This window comes from Yarrowia lipolytica, chromosome 1E (genome assembly GCF_001761485.1).
Source record: "Yarrowia lipolytica chromosome 1E, complete sequence".
Classification (NCBI taxonomy): domain Eukaryota; kingdom Fungi; phylum Ascomycota; class Dipodascomycetes; order Dipodascales; genus Yarrowia; species Yarrowia lipolytica.
In genome coordinates, this window is record NC_090774.1 from 3,821,989 (window position 1) to 3,844,398 (window position 22,410).

At 49.7% G+C, this 22,410-nt stretch overlaps 8 protein-coding genes across 8 annotated transcripts; 3 read left to right on the top strand and 5 right to left on the bottom strand.

Annotated features, from left to right (window-relative positions):
- Positions 1–563: 563 nt before the first annotated feature.
- Positions 564–1,934, bottom strand: YALI1_E38239g (uncharacterized protein; the record flags this gene model as incomplete). Its single annotated transcript, XM_504678.1, has 1 exon — positions 564–1,934. One exon carries the CDS (start codon positions 1,932–1,934, stop codon positions 564–566), a length of 1,371 nt encoding a protein of 456 aa, XP_504678.1.
- Positions 1,935–2,326: 392 nt separating this feature from the next.
- YALI1_E38243g (uncharacterized protein) lies at positions 2,327–3,832 on the top strand (the record flags this gene model as incomplete). Its single annotated transcript, XM_504679.3, has 1 exon — positions 2,327–3,832. One exon carries the CDS (start codon positions 2,327–2,329, stop codon positions 3,830–3,832), a length of 1,506 nt encoding a protein of 501 aa, XP_504679.1.
- Positions 3,833–4,652: 820 nt separating this feature from the next.
- On the top strand, positions 4,653–6,131 carry YALI1_E38266g (uncharacterized protein; the record flags this gene model as incomplete). The annotated part of the gene is made up of 1 exon (XM_504680.3): positions 4,653–6,131. The coding sequence occupies one exon, from the start codon at positions 4,653–4,655 to the stop codon at positions 6,129–6,131; it is 1,479 nt and encodes a 492-aa protein (XP_504680.3).
- A 2,728-nt stretch (positions 6,132–8,859) lies between these two features.
- Positions 8,860–9,819, top strand: YALI1_E38308g (uncharacterized protein; the record flags this gene model as incomplete). Its single annotated transcript, XM_504681.3, has 1 exon — positions 8,860–9,819. The coding sequence occupies one exon, from the start codon at positions 8,860–8,862 to the stop codon at positions 9,817–9,819; it is 960 nt and encodes a 319-aa protein (XP_504681.1).
- A 401-nt stretch (positions 9,820–10,220) lies between these two features.
- On the bottom strand, positions 10,221–10,904 carry YALI1_E38329g (uncharacterized protein; the record flags this gene model as incomplete). Its single annotated transcript, XM_504682.3, has 1 exon — positions 10,221–10,904. One exon carries the CDS (start codon positions 10,902–10,904, stop codon positions 10,221–10,223), a length of 684 nt encoding a protein of 227 aa, XP_504682.1.
- A 601-nt stretch (positions 10,905–11,505) lies between these two features.
- YALI1_E38349g (uncharacterized protein) lies at positions 11,506–12,951 on the bottom strand (the record flags this gene model as incomplete). Its single annotated transcript, XM_504683.3, has 1 exon — positions 11,506–12,951. The coding sequence occupies one exon, from the start codon at positions 12,949–12,951 to the stop codon at positions 11,506–11,508; it is 1,446 nt and encodes a 481-aa protein (XP_504683.3).
- A 1,843-nt stretch (positions 12,952–14,794) lies between these two features.
- Positions 14,795–16,897, bottom strand: YALI1_E38389g (uncharacterized protein; the record flags this gene model as incomplete). Its single annotated transcript, XM_504684.3, has 1 exon — positions 14,795–16,897. The coding sequence occupies one exon, from the start codon at positions 16,895–16,897 to the stop codon at positions 14,795–14,797; it is 2,103 nt and encodes a 700-aa protein (XP_504684.1).
- A 4,099-nt stretch (positions 16,898–20,996) lies between these two features.
- Positions 20,997–22,358, bottom strand: YALI1_E38443g (uncharacterized protein; the record flags this gene model as incomplete). Its single annotated transcript, XM_504685.3, has 1 exon — positions 20,997–22,358. One exon carries the CDS (start codon positions 22,356–22,358, stop codon positions 20,997–20,999), a length of 1,362 nt encoding a protein of 453 aa, XP_504685.3.
- Between the last annotated feature and the right edge of the window lie 52 nt (positions 22,359–22,410).

Here is a 22,410-nt window from a genome sequence, read left to right on the forward strand (position 1 = left end):
AATCGCACATACAGTTGCCGACGTGCAGATAGTGGAGTGTGGCGGTCGGAATTTGAGACGGCTCGACGGAGATGACAAGCTGGAGATTTTGTGGGGGAAAAAACACCAAAATACTCTCCTTAGCTGTGCATTTTGATTCCGTGTCTCAATTTTTTTTTAATCCAGCCATTTCTCAACTCACTGTCGTTGATGTTTACTTCTAGCCACTCGCACTACCTTTCTGACACTTCCCAGATGGGAAGAGGATCAAAGTGTCTCATTCCTATAAAACCATGATGCACGTGGGTTTGCTTCTCACCCGCCTTCATTTATGAGCCAAAAGACAGAGCAAAAACAACATTCCGCGCATAATGTCCGGGATACGAGGGCCCTGCCGTAAATGCCGTAAAATGTATTTTTCATGCACGACGCGACCTTGCACGACTCGTTCCGGTACCAGCGAATACTTGTACGAGACTGTACTTGAAGATGGAAAGATGAGCAATATATAACTTATAGAGAATGTTATGAGTGAGTGAGTGAAGGGAAATATGAAGCAGATATGAGAAATGACTCACAGCTGCTTAAGAACCGAACAATCTTCGAGCTAGACTGGGGAACTTGTGATGCAGAGTTTTGGTCAAACTTGGCATGGCAGAGCAAGGAAATAACGCGGTATCGATCCACTCGCCATCCAGATCCGTCTGTTCCTTAGTCAGCTTGGCCATGTAAGCATCGCTATATGACCAGAATCCCAGTTTGCCGTTAAGTAGCCCTGGGAATGAAAGAGCAACGTCAGAGTCGGAAGAAGGGTCCACAGAAAATGACCTACTCTTGAGATCCCACACACCAGTCAACTGGCGGCCTCTGGTGAAGATCATGACATATCTGGGATACTTAGGATGAGGGAATAGGTCATGAATGTCGTCTCTGCCGCAGTTAAAGAAGGTGGAAATCTCTTCTTCTCTCATGTCATAGGTGCTAAATTGCAATCTCTTGGAAGCTTGCCCCAGAGACTTACCACAGAAGGACCACTTGATAACACAACCATCATACCACATGAATCTCTGGGTGATGATTTCGTCATGGGCCTCTTCAGGCGACCAAGTGCTCTTGTAGGTGATGGCGGTCTTCGACTCGTTTATCTCATAAATGTCGATCTTATGGAATACGAGCTGGCGGATCGTCATGTACAACTTCCCAGACGCTTCGAAAAGCTTCACCTTAATGCGGCCCTGATCCATGGAGTATGCGAGGGTGAAAGGAACCACGGCATTTTTGAAGTTGAGCTCCCCAAAGTACTTTTTGGAGTTGTCCGAAAACGACGAGAAAACGGTACATGCAACGTCTACGTCAGGAGTGACGATATGGTCGTGATCCTCAACGATGGTTCCTCGTTTAATAAAGCTGATTCGTTTCTCGGGTGCTGTTGATTGTGATTGTTGTTGTGTCTCGTGTCCAAGGCACAGTTTGACTCCCTCAAAATTATGGTCATCCTTCATGACCACCACAGAGGTACCTGTAGACTGGGATAGAGTAGTGCCTCTGTGTTGCACGATTCCGTACGGGTCCACAAGTGACTCGAAACCCTCCTGTAAACACACATCCTTGCACGAGGAGATTGTCTTATCGTTTGCTTGGCAAAACTCATAAGGAATGCCGTCGCCGTTCGAATCAAAGATGCCAGGAGATACCTGGTGTCGGTTAAATTGCATGTAGGGTCTCCAATGATCCGGGTTTGGGCTCATTCGGAGAACATGGACTCGGGCGCATTCTCTCCAGCTCTGTCTGGGCGAATTTTCGAGGTCGTAGAAGGGACAGCGTTTGTGTAGAGCCACTCGATAGACGGAGTCCGGAATGCCCTCGTTCCAGAAACTGGAAGCCAATCCCAGAGCCACCAGATCTTCCAAGTCTAGGTACTCAGCAACCTCACAGACAACTTCGGGCGGCAACATCAGACGGGTGTTTTGCTCAGGTTCAGTGGGTCACATGGTCGTGGGGTACTTGTACTACCGTAATATGAGGGCCCTGCTTTGTTGCGCGTGCTCCACTGGATGGATGCGTGCGTGTGCTTATGGAGGTTGTGCGGCTGAAATGTGGGGTTCTGGGGGTTTCATGGTAGAAGTTGGGGGTATTTACACGTGCATTTATATAAATGTGGTTTATCCACCCAATGGCAAACAACATGGTTGTTTATACGACGTTTTATTGACATCGATAAGCGTGTTATTTTACGCCCTAGTGACACGCCATCTCATCCAATCCCTCATCTCAACTTTAAATGACAGGGTTGTAATTATTGTTAATTAGGGGTGTGTTTTGGACGACACAACCAGGAATCGAACACATGACCACTCGTGACGAACGCGACTTCCATCCACCACCTAACCTTGCCGACGTTAAAACCACCATTACATCGTCACAACCACGCGAAATCATGTCTGACAAACGAAGGGCATCATCGACTCTGGCAGCAGACGCCCGCAAGAAGGCCAAGGGCGAGATCAAGCCATCGCAACTGTCGCTGTTTCTGGCCGAGGTTGTAGATAAAATCAAAAAGGAGGAAACCGAGAGCTACGAGAACGACGGAACTACACGACTGCTTGCTGGAGAGTTTCTGGAGCTGCCATCGAAGCGGTACTACCCTCACTATTATGAGGAGATCCAAAAGCCAGTTTCATTCAAGGAAATTGATGCCAAAATTGCTACCAATGGTTACGTCAACATTGACCAGTTTGAGAAGGACCTCAAACAGATGGCCAACAACGCTGCAGCCTTCAACGACAAGGATAGTGTAATTGCTCAGGATGCGCTTAAGATTGCCAAACTCGGTGTGGCCGACGCTCGAAAGTACACAGGCGAGCAGGAAGAGGTCAACGACGACGACCTCAAGGACGAGATTCTGGAACTCTTCTCAGACGCAGCCATCGACATTCTCAATGATCTGGCTACCTTCAAGTACAAGGCCAAGCGGACCTTACCATGTGAGCCGTTCATGGTTGAGCCCGACAGAGATCTTTATCCCGATTACTACGAAGTGATTGAGACGCCCATGTCCATTGCCATTTTAGAGAAGATGGTCAACAACAGAGAAGTCAAGAACTTCGATGATCTTGAGAGCAAATTACAGATCATGATCGACAATGCGAAGCATTATAACGCCGACGGATCGCCCATTTACGTCGATGCCATTCTGGTTGAGAAGGCCATTCCCCAAAAGGTGGAGAAGGGACGAAAGGCGTTTGGAGAGGAAAACCTGGCTACGCTGCACAAGTTCTTCAAACCCAAACAAAAGCTGAAACTGACATTGAACAAGCCTGAGGCGACAGAAGAAGCTGAGGAGAAGAAGCCAGAGGAGCCTCTGACGGTGCTTCCTCCTAACGAGAATCCTCTGCGAGCTCCTGGACGGGCTCCTCTGGTGCGTCTTCTCACCGTGCACTCTACTCTGCCTATCAGACAGCAGCTCAAGCAGATTCCCGAGAGCCAACAGGATCCGTTCCAGATCAACATTCCTGCTTCCCCCACACACGCGCTTCAGAACCACACGTTTGCTCTGCCTGCGTACCACTCCACCATCAGTGTGGACGCCGAGCTTGACAACTCACTATACGAGCGTCCCTACAACCTACAATTGACTCTAAACTCTGCTCGAATCCAGCCCATCTATCTGCCGTCGAGTGCTTGGGGATCCCAGAAGGATCTGCAGGGGCGGTATGAGCTCCGTTTGGCGCCTGGTCTTAACCGCGTTGACGTCAGTGTTGACGCGGCCCCTGCCAACGCTCCCCCTCAGCGTACAGCCCATGCTCAGTTTGAGGAGCATGAGAGATTTACATTGTGGGTTCATCTTATGTAAACTAATTAGTGCGTCTGTGGGCAACGTCCCCAAGATGTCTATCTAAAGTAATTTATTATGAACTTGTTTCGAGAGGGGCTAGAGCCAAGGGTTCCGTACAGTACGAGTAGTTGGTGTGTCTCGGTGACTGCGGTTGCATACTAAAAAAAGAAAAGAAAAGAAAAGGAAAAAAAAAAGACACTTTTGCTTGTACTCGTGTGTCTCGGGTGCACATACTCCCCATTTCTTTTCCTTCTTGTTCTCTCTTTCTCCAACCTTTTTGTTTTCCTGCTCAGAGCCTTTTTTTTGTTTTTCGTCAACTCAAAAGACTGCTGTGCCTGGCACGTTCAAAAACATTGATTCAAGCATCCTGTTACTGTATTTCAGAGAAGCATTCAAACAAGTTCGCCAAGGGCAACCACACCGGGTGTCTTGGAATTTGCTACCCCCTTGTTTGGCGTGTTTTGCTCAGTCCAGCCCAAAGCAACAAGGAGCTGTACTCACACAAACACAGGTTATACTAATTACTCACACCCTTAAGTGACCCCTGTCCGCGTGCACTACTGCTAGAGTCAACAAGATGTCTCCCCGCATTTCTACCCGCCTTTTAGGTTGGCCCAAGACCTAAACGATAGACGGAAGAGAAGAGAGTGACGCGAAGCATGGTTCAGTAGTAGCAGTACGGACGTACTGTAGTGCAACTCAGTCTCAGGCAGGTGGTGTCTCAAATACATGACAGCTTCACTCCACATGGGCGCAGGTGTTCCAATGTATATATAGTGGGAGGGCCACCGAACTAGAGAGTATAACAATCCCCTGGTCCCTTGACAGCTCTCCAGAGATGCTCCTATACGACATTTTGCAGCTCCAGATCTCAGCTCCTGAGGCAGAAATCGACCAGGCGTACCGCACGCTCGCCCGGTGCACATTCCAGGACTTTTATCTGCTTGAAAACACCGACTTTTGTGCCGTCTCAGACGCCTACTACATTCTCAAACAGCACCGAAACGAGTATCTGTCCACCTCAGATCGAGATTCGCGAGACTTCTTCAGCTATGTCCAGCCCTCATTGCCTCATCCTGTTCGCCAGTATCTTCGCAATTACGGAGTCTGTGGATCGGCCATGAACGAACACTCCATCGTCCATCTCACTTGCACCTCCGAATGGGAACGAAGCTCATTCCCCGGACTAGCCGTGTCTCAACGCGCTAAAAGACTCATGGAACGGCCCCAATGGCACTCTCCGTTAGATTCGCACTTGATTGCCAATGAGGCCACTTTTCTCACGGCTCTGGAGAGCGACACTACTAGAGCTCTTTCTGGACTACGCGAATCCCCATCCAAGCAGAAACGCTACCTTCGTCAAGTTCTTGCGGTTCTGGACGAGATCTGGAAAAAGTTGAGAGGCTTGGAGAATAAGAAGGAAGACTTTGATGTCTATGTGAACCTCAGATGTGTGTACTTTGCCGTCTTTCTCTATGCCCGGACTCTTTCCTCAGAACTAGAGAAATCCGCTGGTTTACCAGATGTCTATGCAGACCTCAGCAACTACTCGCTCAACTCGTGGTGTTGCCCATCACTAGATCCCATCTCCTCAGAGGTGCATGCTACTCTGTTGGATCTAGGGCTGGACCCTGCCACCATTGAGCCCAAGAACATGGCCAATGTCAAAATCGAGCTAATGCACAACCGGTCTCTGTTGACAAAGGGCCGCATGCTCAATGACAGGGATATCTTGCAGCAGCGCCACGAGCAGCAGCGGACGCCTCTCAAGCTGCGGCTCATGGACGGAGCCACCTCAGATCCCATCTTCGGAGTGCCTGTGGTTCTTCTGGAGTTCTTGGGTAAAGACGTGGCTGGCATCAAGAAGGACTTACGAGATAGAAGAAGGTCTAGTGGAGGATGTGTTGAACACGGAGATTTAAAGACAACTCCGAAGACCAAGACTGAGACAGAACCTATTGCTATTCCAGGAAAGACCAAGAAAGACGCCAAGGGTTCACCCGAATCACATCCACGCAAACAATTTTCCAAGGTCTCGCCAAAGACATTGATTCCGAAGATGAAGGCCGATTGTGATAAGAAGACAAAGAAGGATGGCAAACAGGAGAGACAGACAGACAAAAAGAAGATGCCAAGATCGGTGAGCAGCCCGAAGATACCCACCAATGTCACTGAGAGCCCAGTTGATTCGTGGTCAGATACAAAGAGCGATGATGGAGCGTCTACCTTGGTGGAGCCTGTTCCTCTTCTTCGACAGCGAGCTTCAGAGTATGGCTTCTTCAATAATGACATGGACTATCTGGTTTCTTCGCAGTAAATAGTAAATAATGAGTACAATACTCGTACATACATCACGATCACCTAAATACACTTGACAGCACTGCAAATGCTCGTACTCATACATACTGTACAATCACATACATGCAACTGAGAATCCTTTACTTGTCTCAGAAGATGCGACTGTAGATCTCGGCGCAGGTCGCACATTGGAGAAAGAAAAGGCGGGGTTCAAATGTAGGTCAAACATTGTCAATCTAATAGAAAGACAAGCAAACAAGATCGTGGTGGATCGACAGGAGAGCCACAAACGTCGTAGCTTTGTGCCGAATACAGCTCGTACTCGCCCTCATAATTGTACATTCTAGTAAGATGTACTTGGGCAACCACTTCAACTTTATCGTACCGAATACGAAAAAAGCCGAAACTAAACAGACCTTTACGCTTCATCTAAACTGCGGTTATCGGTGTGGAATAAGGCTAAAGTTGCTCTTGAGGTTTCTCTGTACAGCCAGGGCTTCGACTTGTGGCAGTTCCACAATGGCCTGACCTTTCTTCCTGGCTGCCTTCGGGGGTGCTTCCAAGGGCTGCTTAACACGACCTTGCCCATCTACAGTAGCTATATGCACGATACATTCGGTACATGATGTGGGAGGATGTTGATGTTCTGAAGTTGCAACCCCTCAACAAAGTCTCACATAGTCCCCTTTGTAGCTTCCAAAACTCCACAATTGTCTCCGATTGTCCCACTCTGCTATCAGACCTTTGTTAATCCATGACTCAGCGAGCATCCGCAGCTAATTAATCAAAGAGACGGTACTTGTACTGTAACAATGCAGGTGGCAGGGGATACCAGACCAACTGAGACACACGACGTGCTCAACCTCTATTTTAGACACAGATCGTATATAGATCCCTCGGTGTAAGATTACAGTAGAGTCTAGGTCAAGTAGTACAGAGGAAGTACAGATGTCTATTGGACAATGCGCCACTTCAATCCGTACACCATCGAGAGGTGTGTCCAGAGACTGCTGCTGGTAAGCTCTTCCTCAGTTGTTCTTTGCTCGTGTCCCTGCGCGTATGTATCTTCTGAGACATGGTCCCCTCAGCACGATAACCAACCATGCGTCTTACCTCTGCTAGTGACTGGTTTAGAAGCCCCGACTCGCAAAACTGTACAAGTCTCTCAACCAAAATGGCGACACAACCAGGTCTTTAAACCCTAGACACTGATATCGTAGATTCGCACTAGTCGAATGTTGCACGGGGAGGCTTTGACTGAGAAGGCTTGGGCTCTGACTTCCGTCGGTACGATGTAGTATGTACACACGAGTACGATTACCGTTGCAACATCTATACTTGTAAACAGCAACGGTAGCCTCAATTGATACAGTAACCTCGTTCTGTCTGAGTCATCTGTGGCTTATATAGCCCCCCTCTTCTATGATCAGAATGTACACTAATGTAAATCCGGCCTGTCCAGAATGGAGACTTTTAAGCGTTGAGACATCGTCTGTGTCTGTGATGACGATCTGAGGGGTCGAGGAGCTCTACTATATATCGTAGTCAGACACATATTATATCTCGATATGAGAGGGGCAAAGTGGATCAGATGAGGGGTTGTTGCGCTCGAGCAACCGCTGGGTCACTGGTTACTCCTCTCTATCGACCATGAAGCTCCAAGGTAAGGGTTGAACAATTGATCGTTTCAAACGCTTTTGACAAAACTCAGCAAAGACAATGTTTGAATTGACGAATTCAACTCTCGAATCAAACCTCATCTCCGATACGCGTGGCACAGTTGATTGCCGTATGCTATACGTACTGCAGCGGTAGTGGTTGGACATGGACTAGAGATCAGTTGAGACACACCACAGTCTTGCAATCAACTAAAGTTAAGTAATATGTTCAACAAATACGTTGCAAATACAAGGTTATTTTGGAGCCCCTCATCCTAAGAATACATGACGTTTTTTAAAATCGAGAGCCACCCAGATGCCCGTCCGGACCAGAGTAACATGCCCTATCCACTACAACCCCTTAGTCCGTCTCTTTTACACACTTCCGGAAGCAAGTGGCTCTTTTCCGCGTTTCCGGGTTTATCCGATCTTTAGAGTTCTGGAATACCCAGTTGAAGCCTTCTACTGTGTTTTGTTGGCACATGTCAAGTAATTTTACTTAAGTGTGAGGCGACGATGTTCAAAGATCTCCATCAATGTCACATTCCAGAGCATATTTTGGCCTCTAAAAGTCACATGACATACCAACACAAACGCCCGATTTGATTTTCCCACTCTACAACGACACCTCCACTCCTACATCTCCCGATACGGCCTCTGTTCCCCATCGATAGCCATCTGCTCGAAAACCTGGAGGCATGCACGAGGTGCAGCAGCCCTTCAAACCATGTTTCCAAACATCTATAACAGCAAGGTGTAACGGCAAGACGTTACTTCTGTGAAATGAGGGTTTGTTTGGGAGCAACCGTGATGGGGGTTTGGGGGCAACATATAATTGGTCTGTAACGTGATTTCCAGCCAGGATATCCAGCCCGGCAGTACTTGTAGCCATCACTTATAGCACATATCCCCCACCACTCTCTGTCCCACGTGCCTTGTCTTCTCCACTGCGCGGCACATATTTTTTTGGCTCACATTGCATGGACGTGCGTTACGCAAGAAAAATTGTGTATCCAAGATTACAGTCAGTATCCACAGAGCTCCAACTCGAAAACTGACACCATTTTCTAAGTCCCGGCGGAATTGAAAATGTCTTCCAACTCCATCAAGCTGCTGGCAGGCAACTCGCACCCCGCCCTGTTCAAGCTCGTGTCCGAGCGACTGGGCGTGCCGCTGTCCAACATTGGCGTCTTCCAGTTCTCCAACCTCGAGACCTCCGTGACCATTGGAGAGTCTGTGCGAGACGAGGACGTGTTTGTGCTCCAGACTGGATGCGGCGAGGTCAACGACTTCCTCATGGAGCTCCTCATTATCATCCACGCCTGCAAGACCGCATCGGCACGACGAATCACAGCAGTTATCCCCAACTTCCCTTACGCAAGACAGGACAAGAAAGACAAATCTCGAGCCCCCATCACCGCCAAGCTCATGGCCAACATGCTTCAAACCGCCGGCTGTGACCACGTCATCACGATGGACCTGCACGCCTCTCAGATCCAGGGCTTTTTCAACGTGCCTGTGGACAACCTTTACTCCGAGCCCTCCACCCTGCGATATATCCGAGAGCACGTTGACGTGTCGTCCGCCGTCATTGTTTCCCCCGACGCTGGAGGAGCCAAGCGAGCTGCTGCATTGGCCGACCGTCTGGACCTTAACTTTGCCCTGATCCACAAGGAGAGACAGCGAGCCAACGAGGTGTCCCGAATGGTGCTGGTCGGAGACGTCAAGGGAATGACCTGTGTTCTGGTTGACGATATGGCTGACACCTGTGGAACTCTTGCCAAGGCCGCCCAGACCCTCAAGGAGAACGGTGCTCGAGACGTGATCGCCATCGTTACCCACGGCATTCTGTCTGGACCCGCTGTTCAGCGAATCAACGACTCTGAGCTGCTCAAGGTTGTCTGCACAAACACTGTCCCCCACGACCATCTCAAGGCCGAGTGTCCCAAACTCGACACCATTGACGTCAGTCCCACCCTCGCTGAGGCTATCCGACGACTCCACAACGGAGAGTCTGTCTCCTATCTTTTCCGAAACGCCCCTATGTAGGCCAGACGCTGAAAACGACGACTTCTCCAACATCATAACAGCAACATTATGTATATATCTTTGAAAGCGTGCTTGGTATGATTGGTGTGTTTCCTGCACTTGCCAAATTGGTACCTGTCCTTCTTCGTGACATTACACATGACTATACATCTAGCTAGACTAATACACGATTAATTATTTAGACCATATGATAACTGGATTGGAATCTTTTATACTACGTCACCGAGGGTAGCTCAAGTGCCATACAGCTCCATATCGGGTAGCTATGACCAAATCATACCATTACTGAAATCCTAAATACTCCGTACCGTTCTATGCACATTTGTCCTTCATATGCTTCCCCCTTCACACTGACTTCGTCGCCCTACAGTAGATTCTTCTCGCTGGTTACTTTTACCGGCTTACTTCTTGAGAGGCAACTTCCTTCCCTTGAGCACAGGAGTGCCAGGAACACTGCTAGCAGCCGATTCACTCTGGCTGCTGATGGGAGCAATGTCACTGACATACTTTTGCTGGCCGGAAATAGCTGCTCGGAATGACCGTTCCAACAGCCCCAGCTCGGCCTTCGATGCTTGGGGTGTGGAGTCGTCATCTCCAGCGGTGGTCAGCTGAGAGTCCTCGTATGTGTATCCTTGCGATGGTGAGTATGAAGGCAGCTCGATAGCCTCTTCCAGCGCACGTTTCAGAAACATGGATGTAGAAAGTACTCGGCTCTGCATGATTGCTGCCACCGTGGGTGCCATATACACGTTTTCATTGATGACAAAGTAGGTGGAGATGGGTGTTGTCTGTTGTGGGTTGAGTCGGTTCTGTTTCTTGATAACCCAAAGATCGGGCTCTCGCACGTGTGTGATGACAAACTCGATTCCGGTCATTTTCTGTAACTCCTGCTCGAAATGCTGGGGTGTGAGCTGGCCCGTCTGCTGCTGGTTGAACTGGGTCTGCATCCGCAACACCTGGTTGTTACTGACTCGGTCGTAAAAGGGCGACTCGGCAAAGTAGTCGAGCACATTATCGGTTCGCAGACCCTGGTGCGCTTGGATCCACTCCGGCGACCGCCATTGCACCTCGTCCAGGTTCTCCATGCTGTGATAAGACGTGGCTGATCAGGTGTATTGGAAGTGAATTTTAGTTGGTTTGCATTTAGATGCATAGTGTGAGATAGTGCATGGCTGTGGGTCGAGTGTCGCCATTGTATGATATATTATATGGTCACGTGGGTTATATGTATTTGTGATAGTCATCTCTACTGAAATACCGCAAAGCACGTACTTACTTTTCATGTTCTCAATCACAAAAAAAGGTGGAAATACATCTCAGAATATTGTAGTAGGCTATGGGAACCGGTAGCTATGGTATGCTCTACACATACGGACAGGAGGTTGATCTAGACGAGCTAACAAAAACACAAGAGCTATATTTACATTGTAAGATGCCGTAATTACTTGTAGTTTTCTTCCACCCATATTCTTGCACTCCACGTCATCCATACACTAAAGCCCCTACAGTCTCTTCCATATAGTTCATTTCATTCATTGCACTTCCGTGTCTACTCATTATTCTCATTATTTCCTTCTGGTTGACGTCGGTCTTCGACTCAACGTCTTCCATTCAATTGACATCGTCCATTGACTCGTCTTTCATATGCTTGTTGGTTGTGTGATCGACTGTGTCCCATCGAGCTTCTCAAATGTAAGAATAGCTATCGACAACATCTCGCCCATTTCGTCGACGACTGCTGGGACTGGAACTGGCCTCTCCACGGAGCTGCGCACCACTCACTCGTCGCGCATTCACCACCTGACCACCACCAGTATGGTGCATATTGTTGTTGCCACCATAGTTGAGCGATGGGTTCTGGTAGGCCAGATCGTCCCCAAAGGTGGCACTTCGAATGTCGGCCACCAGCCCGTAGAACTGGCTGCCAATCTCTCCAATGACCCTCTTGCCCATGCTCATGACGTCATCTCGAGGGGGAAGTCCAGGAGCCGAAATCGACGCTCTTCGTCGTTCCATGGGGACATGGGTTCCAGAGGATTGGGTAGAAGAGACTGACGAGGAAGAAGAATGGCTGAGAGCGGGTCGTTGATCCTGGTGCGAAGCACGTTTGTCACGTTTCATGGTCTCAATCTCACTGTCGTGGTTGTTGGTGTCCGCCTTGAACGTTCTGTGAGCCTTGAGAGTCCCGTTTGAGTCCCGTCGTGAGTGCTGTTGTTTCTGGGTGCCTGTGACAGTACCACTGTCCTCTTTCACATCTTTCTTGGTCTTGGACTCCTCCTCTTCTTGCTCCTCTTCCACGGCCAGAGACATGAGCTTTGTCTGGATGGAGTCCAACAGCGACGACTCCTGCGTTCCCTGGGGTTGTTGTCCTTCTCGGTGTGGCATATGCAGCATGAGTACGTCCTTGGTCTTGAACTGCTTGAGATCAGCCTCGGCGCTCTCCAACTCTCTCTTGACCTCCAGCAGCTTTTCTCTCAGCTTGGAGACACGCGACTCCTTGGTGGCCAGCTGGGACAGGTACTCCATGACCTCCGATCCGGGTCCTCCTGATCCGGCGTTTCGGGATCGTCCCCGTTCCGGGCGGTCTTCTGCTACAGCCACCTGGGTCACCTGTGGCTGCTGGGGAGGTGGTGACTTTGTCGATGTCGTTCGGGATGCAGATAAGGTCCGAAGACCCGAGCCTGATGGCGTAGGCGAGTGATTGGCTCCTGTGTACGTGTCCAGATGTTGGGGACGAGTAGGCGGCGAGTCTCCGGGGCCGATAACGTCAGGCGACGGGGCCACAGGAAGAGTGAAGCTCATGCTGATACGTTTTCGGCCGGTACTGGGCGGTGCAAGGCCTGAGCTTTCGTCCGACGACTGCGAGAAGGACGAAAGCGCCCGTGTGCGTGCGGTGGGCGTGCTGGACTGCACCACAGTCGCTTGTGTCGCCGGGTTGAAGCCCGGGCCTTGGATCAGAGGCGGCGTCTGTGTCTGTGTGCGTTCATTGGGGTTGGAGTTGACCACGGGCAGAAGCGAGGATCGCGGGGACCGCAGCGATTTGGGAGCCGGTGACACTGGCGACTTGATGGGCGCAAGTTCGAGTTCGGTTTCGTCTTCCGACGATGTGGCGTCGTGTTTCTCTGCGGACATTGTCGTGGCTGGGCTGTGTCGTCTGACGTCTGGTGTGAGAGACGATGACCTCCTGTTGGCTCGTGTCGGCTCGTGTCGGGTGGTGTAGTGGTCTGTTTTCTTTGTTATGACGTTAGGATTTGAGCACTAACGTCGTTGCGGTGGCTTCGGGGGGACGTGCAAGCGTTTTGCCGAGTCGTGTTTGTGTGCTATCGCTAGACACCAACGGGTTGTGATTTTTGTGCTTCCCTTTTGCTATCACCCTGTGGTTGCAAGGTCAGCTTTAGTGATAAACCTGAAGTGACCTCGAATATGCACTTCCCACGTTATATTAAGCTATGCAAGTGCGAAGGGGGACGCGAGCCAGTGGAAGATGTGAGCTCAGCAAGAGCATAAGCAGAGACGATCACAAGGCCGGTTGTTGACCGATAAGAACTTTTTTCGGTCGCGTCAATTAAAACGGTCACGTGGCCTCAGAATAATAATATTTATTACGCGTATTACCAGCATGCCGTATGTACGATACTGGTTGCATGTGTTGTTGGATGGTGGCGTTGTCGAAGCTTAGTACCAAACCTACAAGTAATGAGACAAGTAATTAAACGAACTACCAGTATGTACCAGAGCCCAGGTTGGCTGCGGTATCCGCAGTTATAGTACACACAAGACTAGCCAAGGGAATGTGGGCAGGTGGTGGCAGTGGTGGCAGTGGTGATCGACTGTCTGTTGACTTATTAAGCAATCCTTCCCTCCAGGCATGAATGTTCCCCATGTACGCACGCATTTGCCGTTTTGGATTGGATGATATCCCGCCTCTTCACAGCACACCAGGGTCACGACAATGGCGCCAAACCCGCTTGTTACTTGTAGCTGGATTAAAGGGATATAATTAACATAATTAGCGTCGGTTCAGTGACTAATAAAACAAAGCGGGTTAATATAACACGTGGTGTATGCAAGGAGGCAGGGGGACGTGTGATGTGGAAGATCCACTCGTACAAAGTATTTTACAACATTTACTTAACATTATACTTACTTGGCACTTACACCTCTGTTGAGCGAATACAGGTACACTATGGTGAGAGATGGATATACAAAAACGTACTTCGAATGCCACCCTCGGCTCACCGTGATTAAAAAATCCCAACCATCTCTTTTATGTCTTATTAGTCACTTCGGAAGTTTTGCAAACCTCGCTTTTGGCACAGTGATCTTCTTAGCCACACACTCCTATCGCTATCTCAATTTTATGACTGCTGCTACTGACGGACTTTAACTGATTAGTTATCGTTACTACAGGTACTGTACCTTACAGTAACCCCATAGACACAACCTCTGTACGGCTTGATGCTGGTAATAACAGGGGCAGGCTTGAAGCTCTGCCTACTGTGTGGGACAACTGATAGCTACCGTACAAGCACGAGCACGATACGTCCATCTAAGACTGCCTCAAGTGGCGTCTATCATACTTCAAGATCTTTCTATATCCCCGAAATTGCAATTACAAAACATTGACGTGATCACGGCATGTACAAGTGTACCTTCTCCGGATGGGTTCACGATCACCGAGACCCGCTTAACTCCGAAAAAAACAATACGAGCTCTCATCATTTGTAATGCGCACGAAGCTCAAAGCCAATCTGATATGATGAACTTTTGGTCACGAGTCCACACCTCTTACTAATCATCTCTACTGTGACCTCTTTTTTTTTGTAGATCCATTCATTATTTATTTACTGGTACAACGGTTCAGTGCGTACTACAAGGTATCTACATGGTCTACATCAATCTGCTGTTCCTGTATCCGAAGAAATGCACTGTTAAATATATAAATTGGGGTTTTGTTGCCGGGTGATTGTGGCATTTACTCATCAATCTTGGGAGGATGAAGAGCATTGGCGATATCGCTGTGATATCCGCCCTTTTCGGTGATCATGCCCCGCATGGCCTTGTTTCGCTCCACCAGCTCGCACATGTATTCGTACACAATCGATAGTAGAATCGACTTGGACTTGGTTCCAGTATCCTTGTCCTTGTCCGAGTCCTTGGGCATACGTCCTCGATGACCATGGCGTCGCTTGCCCTTCTCATCGCTGTTTGCAGCCAGACGAGGCACCAGGCCGCACATTTCCTCAAACTCCTGCTTGATGAGATCCCGCCGTCGCTTTTCGGAAGAGATGTGGTTCATACGTTTCTGGTCCTCCGTGAGGTTGGGAGATCCCGGAGTAGGCGATGCAGACATATTCTGCTCAGTCTTGACCTGCGGTTGCTGCTGCTGCTGCTGGTTGTGCTGAGGATGATGCGAAGGAGGGTTGTGTTGACTATGCATTTGCTGCTGCTGCTGCTGGTACGAGTCTGCTAGAGCATCCTTGTCGGGGAACAACATGCTAGGGTTGGAGTTCATGTGCAAACCCGCCTGAGAGACGGTACTCATGGACACCTCGCCATCCATGCCGTCGCCAAAGTGCATTCGTGCCTGGAAGTGCTGCTGTGTATGGTGAGGGTGGTGCATCTGATGCTGCTGCTGTTGCTGCTGTTGTTGGATATGCTGATTTTGTGATTGTTGGTGATGTTGTTGCTGCTGTTGCTGGTGGAGATGCTGCTGTTGCTGTTGTTGTTGCATATGATACATCTGCTCAGCATGTGGGACGGGAGCATAGATATCGTGTGGCACGTTCGAGTTCATGCTTGCAGCCATGTTGTCCGACTTTCGTCGCTTGAGCATGAAGATGTTCTGGTCCGTCACGCCCTGGCTCATCTGTGCAGCTGCAACCACCAGCTTGGGGTTGACTACACCCTCCAGACCGGTCACCATGCGTTGTGGCTGCATGTGCATGTGCCCGTGTCCCTCGTGGACGGCAGGGGGCAGCTCGTCGAAGCCCCGCACCTTTTTGAGGGCTGGGGTGCCGCTGTTGGGCTGGAAGCTGGAGCCTCCAAATGCAGGGTCTGAGCCGAAATGAAGGCCCATGGGTGCGGACGACGCCGCTGACGTGCCCGACGACACGGGGGAGGGTCCCGACGTTTGTGGCGAGGGACGTGTGGTTGTGACTGACGACCCCGTCACGCTGTTGTTGTGTAGCGACGAGGGCTGTGATAACGATGAGCGGCTTTCTTTGTGTTTTAGCTGTCCGTAGCCCTGTGTTTCAGCCATGGCGAGCGCCTGGGCCCGCGAGTCGCTCTGAGCATAGTCGTTGTGGTTGGGGCTGAGATACTCCTTCGACTCGTGTTTCAGTAGGCGTTCGTGGATGTTAACTGCGTCGGGGGAATTGGCAGCGAGCAAATCGAGACCGGGAGAGTTGCCAAACTTGGTGAACTTGTCGGTTCGTGGCTTATGCGAGTCGTTGGGGCCCCAGGGTTTCGATTCGGGCCACTTGGGCAGGGCATCAGAGAGATTGGGCTCGAAGATGAAGTTAGGATCCAGAGCCACGTTGTCGAGGAAGGACGAGAAAGCGGACTCCTCCTCTGCGTTGAACAGCGGAATACCATCCATGCCGTCGCCGGGGCCCATCCCCATGGTGGGCGACAGGTTGAGGAAGGCGGAGTCAAAGTCGGTGGGGTAGTTGTCGACATCGAAGGGGTCGTCTGATTTGGTTACAGGGGCGGCGTTGTGTTTAGGGGTGGTGACATGGCTGCTACTGTTGTTGTTGTTGTTGTTGTCGTGGGACATCTGGGCCTGTGCCTGTGCGGGTTCCTTCATCATGAAAACGGTCGACGGAGACTGCACCGAGACAGGGGATAACGCACTCATCATTGTGCCTGAGGTGGCGGAGAAAGACACACCAGGCTTTATATTTGTGTGGGTTGTTGCGTGGTACGGAAAGTCGTCTTCTTCGGAGGCGGAGAGATCGGAGTCTGCCGTGTGGAATAGCGACAGTGACGACGAGGCGGTGGACTGGGTTGAAACAGAGGACGACGGGGACGGAGTGGTGATGAAGACTTGTTTCTCCTGTGGGTGGGAAAGGTGCATGGTGAGAGCGTGTTTGCAAGTTAAGGGCAACTACCCCAAGACAAAGTCAAAAGGATAAATGACAAAAGGTTTTACTTTTGGGACAAGGGATGCGACAGGCCTGAATCTGCCTAAGCTACAGTAGTGGCAAAGTGGGGGGGGGGAGAGGGAGGGAGCGAGGTGAAAAGGTGGAAAAGAATAAAGCGGGTATTTGACCGTATTGTTGAGATATGCGGGGTGATGGGGGAACCGTCGGATGAGGGAACTGTGTTAGAATTGCCAGATGCGGAGGAGTGGCCAAACAACTGCCAATGTTGTCTTCCGTCCACAGACTAAGTTGAACAACTGGGTCATTCGCCTGTTCCTGATATGTGCGTATATGCTTGCCTAGCCCATGTGACTCTGCTCTCAGTTGTTGAAAATGAGTAAAAAAAATTAAAAAGAACAGGCGGAAGAGGCTGACTCGGACTTGTCGGACATAACGGAGATCGGAGATCGGTCGAGCGCGTGGCAGCAGTTGTCCAAACATGGTGTCATTTGGAAGACCCGTAAATGTGCCTCATCTGTTAGCCACTTGAGCTCCATTGTGAAACGTATATCCCATGCTCCACCTTCCAAGTCTAGCGGTCCTGCTGGTGATGACCGCGCTATCAAGGTCGAATCGGCTTGCTGCTCAATTACTCCGTGGCCTCCTTCACATGTATGTTATCGTATCCGCTTCCATTTCGTTTTCACGCTCACTCACTTTTTTTGCCGTGACGTAGTTGTCTCGACCAGAAGTGCCAAAACCTGGGGTCAACCGTTAATATAAACGGATTCGAAAACAACCCTACTACAAGAGATTTCGCCTGCCTCCCCCCAAACCCTCTCTCCCTGCTATCGATGACCCCGCTATAGTCTCAGGGACCTCCATGGAGAAACACTATCTACTTAGCTGTCTGTACTTGAACTTGTCCGTTGTATGGAGAGAGAGAACCAGGGCCCACCTTGCCCTCCTTCGTGATGCGCATACGCATGCACAAGGTTCTGCTGCACTGAGAGCTTATTTACCGTCTTCCTTTTTCTCTTGTCAATTTCGCTCAACTTAGACTCGTTTCAAAGCTTATCCCAGAGCTTAAGCCTCCCTAAAGGAGCGTTCCCGCTGAGCCCCCAGTCCATTCCATGGCGGGAAAGCTCTGAACCAGCGGCTATGCACCAGGCTAGTCGTCGCGCAGTCCCACAACACTGTTGGGGGGTATTTGCAACTGGACTTGTGTCGCATGCACGTCTATAACCTCTTGTACTCTTGTACGGGGCGTCTTTGATTCTGACGTCTTGTGCCCCGCTATTTTGTTTTTTTCACTTTTTGCTTTTTCTTCTCCGCAATTTGGTTGCAGTTTTTCAAATATCTCCGGTTAAGGTCTTAACAAAAGCAAGTTTGCAGAAGCCGAAATCTACAACCGGCGAAAAATGACCTTATCCTTGTAATTATCGTACAACTGGGAAGTACATAAGCATGGAAGCCTGTGTCGGGCGCAGGTTTGGACGCAGCCAGACTCTTTATGGGGATTGCAGGAAAATGTCAGTTGAGACTCCCACTTGTGACCCCCCCCCACATTTGTGTCTCTCGTTGTGACCTTCCCCCCCGCCATCCCTCTATGCTTAGTTGGTGTGCCCCACCATCTGCCACCTTGTGTAACTTGCTAATTTCTGTACCCCGCCATGACGCTGTAATGTTACACCCCACGTTCGAGAGTGGCTATGAAAGGAATATTCTACGGCGGGGAGTGTAACAGAAATTTGAGATGATATCAGACTCGATATTATCGAAACAGCTGATACGTGCGCAATACAGCAGAAGTACGAGTACGGTGCCTGTAGAAGTACCGATGTTAAACCGAAAGTACAAGGTAAGTCATATTTACTGTGATGTTGTGGCTATCGTACTGGTACTCGTTGTTTTTGCGGTGTGTCAAAGTTCGGACCTCTCACTTCGTGTTGAGCCCTGATCGGTGATCGATCTGTACATCCATCATCGCGGGTCAATTTGGGACGAATACAGCGTCCAAGGTCTCATAAACGATGCTTGCTCGAAACGTCGATACAGTTGTGTTTCACCACGGCCACAAGTTGTGCTGTTTTTCGTCGGTTGCTGCAGTAAGACGTTGAGGTCTCAGTCAGACGACTGCGGAAGTTTCCGGAGCTGGATGTGCAGCGACTTCCGTCATTTCCCCCTCAAAAACTCCAATGTTGTTGTCTCTCTCGACTCATTTGCTGTCTGAATACCCCCCACTCCCCACTCACTGACAGCGAGACAGCGAGACGGCCAAATTAACCCATAAATGAACACTTGTGCCACAACTATAGATGCAAACGTAGTGCTTGTACCGGTACCTACTCGCAGCCTAATCGGAGGAGTCATAAGCAGCAATTATACAACCCATTGAGATTTTGTGGGTACGGAGAACTCCGGTCTAATTACGGCGAATCGTTTTCGTATGAGGCAAGTGCCTGACTTCCTACGGTACAAGTACCCCTTTCGAGATTATGCTGATGGCTGTCATTTCTCAGTCGTGAAATAACTTGCTTGTTTGACGGTTTGGCCACCGACTGCATCGTTTGTCTGCCGCCCCATTGGTGAACCTTATTTCGTATAAGCGAAAAGTCTAAAAAGAAGGACCTCATGCACTGCAAAGACAAAGAAACCCAAATGGACAAGGACATTATCGGAAGTCGACACACTTTTTGTCACTCAGGGTAGCCGTCTGATCTACAGTAACAATAATTAAACTACCTCCTCTGCAACTAACTGAGGGGCACGAAGACAGTTATTTATGCCATTCTTGAGCGTTCCGAAATGCACACGATCACAGCATGCCATCTGTGTAGTGCTGGTACTGATATTGACGCAGATAACTGATTCTCCTGAACGACCACTTGTCTATATATTGCCTCCTCCCCACGCCCCGCAAATGCCCCTGTTACCCCGCTGATAAGCGGCCTTGCCTATATGCCGCCATGCACGAAGTATCGGGGCACAGTAGAAAAAACCTTGCTGCACACCTGTGAGTACCCACCGTTGACCGTTGTTTGAAAATGGACAGGGGGTTGGGTGGCAAAGTTAGGGTGGGAGGCGAGGACGCCAATAGTAGAATTGGGGCCATCTTCTGTCAGCCGGAAGCTATACCACATGTCTCTTAGCTCCGTCGTATTCACCGTTTATCCCACCAAGTTAGGGTGCATGAAGGCATAATTTCTTTTGAGACCCCGCTTTAGAATCGTAAACAGGTCACCAAAATTAAGTTTTCCGGAAGAGTTGTTCGAGTCGGGAATCTCTGAAATGCTAAAAGGAGGGGTCATGTGATGCGACGTGGCGGCTTTGTAACACACTACAGAACCGTTGGCTCGTTTCGTATCGCATGTACATAAGCGAAAGTGCTACTTTTAGAACCATCGCCCAGGAGTCCTCGGCTCGTTTTCACATGTAAGACAGTTGCCGAACGCTTGCCGAACGCTCAGGCCGAACACTGGGGATGGTTTGGATGGATGGATGGGTTCAAAATTAAAAATCCAGGCACAAAAATGGGCTGAAGGCAAACACACATTTGCTCAATAAACCTGCTCTGAATGCCACTACAGCATACATACCTCCTCGTAAAAGGTTCATAGCTGCCGGTCGTAGTGCTGCAACAACATCTCAATTCCAGGCTTGTACCTCTTGTATAGATGCGCAGCTGCAGGTGGACGAGATGGGGAATGCAGCAGGGACTCCGAAGGTTAAGTATGGGTGCACGGTTCAGAACGATGGTTTGCTTGGAATGTTCTGGGTATCAAATGGGCTCAAACGGGCTACTGTAGAAACCAACGGGTGTTGCGTTACGTCACCCTATGTACAGTTATGTTCAGGTCGTTGAAACTTCGCTTAACAGTCATTGGTGATGAGACTGAATGTTTTGTTTTAGAGACGATGCAAGAGCGACAGGATACATACGAGCTAGCAGCTCCCCACAAGCTACAGTACGAGTCTGTAAATAAAAATGCTATATTGATGTTATGGAATGAACTTGCTACAAGTACAATTTCACTAATCTTCTACGAGTTCCCGTAGAGATAGCCTTCCGGGGGCCCTGGAAGGCAAACACTACTTCTTGTGGACGTCACGGTTTCTGAAAGTAACTCGGGAAAAGTAAAACGACTTTTCGTTTTTCGTTGACAGCGGCAGCTCCTCCAGCTCCTCTTCGTCATCCTCAACCACCCGAGTACTTGACAGCTTTTCCCACTTCATCTTTCTCCATTGGGTTCCACACCGTTCCAGATCTGTACCTTCATCAAACGCCTTCTTGCTCAAGGCTGGACCCAGTCTGAGATAGTACTTGACAATGGTGGATCCTGGAATCTCAACTAGGGCAATAGCTGAGTGGTTGTTGGGGTTCGTACCTGGATCGGGCATGATCTTGTACGTGGCCCATGCACCTGTATCTTCTGGATTACCCTTTCGTCTTGATCTGCGAGTCTGGGGAATATCCTGTCCAAAGGTGTAGACCACTTCTTCTGGGTGGGTTGTCTTTTGCATCACAAAACACTTGCCTCCAGGGAAGAACCGAATATATCTGTAGTACTCCACCAAAATCATAGGTGTGTTCCATGCTTGAGTCATGTTTGAGGTACCTCCAGGCCGAATATATGAACATTTGGCGATATAGACTCCATCGTATCGTAACCGCGGCCGCGTGAGATACATATAATGCCATGACGAGGCGTAGAGGGTATCACAAATGTGCTGTTCTGGGTCTGTGAGGGAAACCATTGCCAGTTGTCGACTCAGCTCCTGTTCTTCTGTGTCGTCCTCCCCCGTCTCTTGACCACCACTCAAGAGCCACTGTCGATATTCCTCACTCATGACCTGGTCTGGAAAGCTCAGCATGCTCAGTTGCTGCCAGATGCGTTCGGTTTTGGCTAAATCATACACCCGCTTACAAGTAGCCGAAAAATGCACAAAGTCCAGCGTGTTTTGGATCGCCAGATGTTCTAAAATGTCAATGATAATCTCCGACGGCGCCTCCAGCAGAAAACAGGGTCCATCAGGCTCCTGTTCCTCTTCCGCGTCCTCAGCATCGTTCTGGTCAGCATATCCTGTAGTCAATCCAGCAGGTGTCTTGTACTTTAACCTCGACCGGTAAAGCAAATCGACCCGGTCATGGATCTTGAAACTCCGTGAATACTCCTGGAGGGCGTCGTTGAGCTTGCCTTGGGCCTCCAGGTCTGCAGCTCTGGCAAAAACCTCCAGAGCGCGCTCCTCCCGATCTCTCAGCTCTTCGGCAGACTCAGAACCCGAGTGTGTAGTCGTATTTTGCTTGGCACGCTCAACCGACTTGGCCACTCGCGTCTGGAAGCTGCCGGACGGGTGTGCCAGGTTGAGGTTGGTCATTGTTGTGACGTCAAAGGCTGTGGCTGTCAGTAACGGATCGAAGTCGTGATGTGTAAAATAGTGTTTAATAAACATTTCTGGGGTTTGAACTGCCGACTATTTACTTAATAGGGTAGGTAGGGTTAGG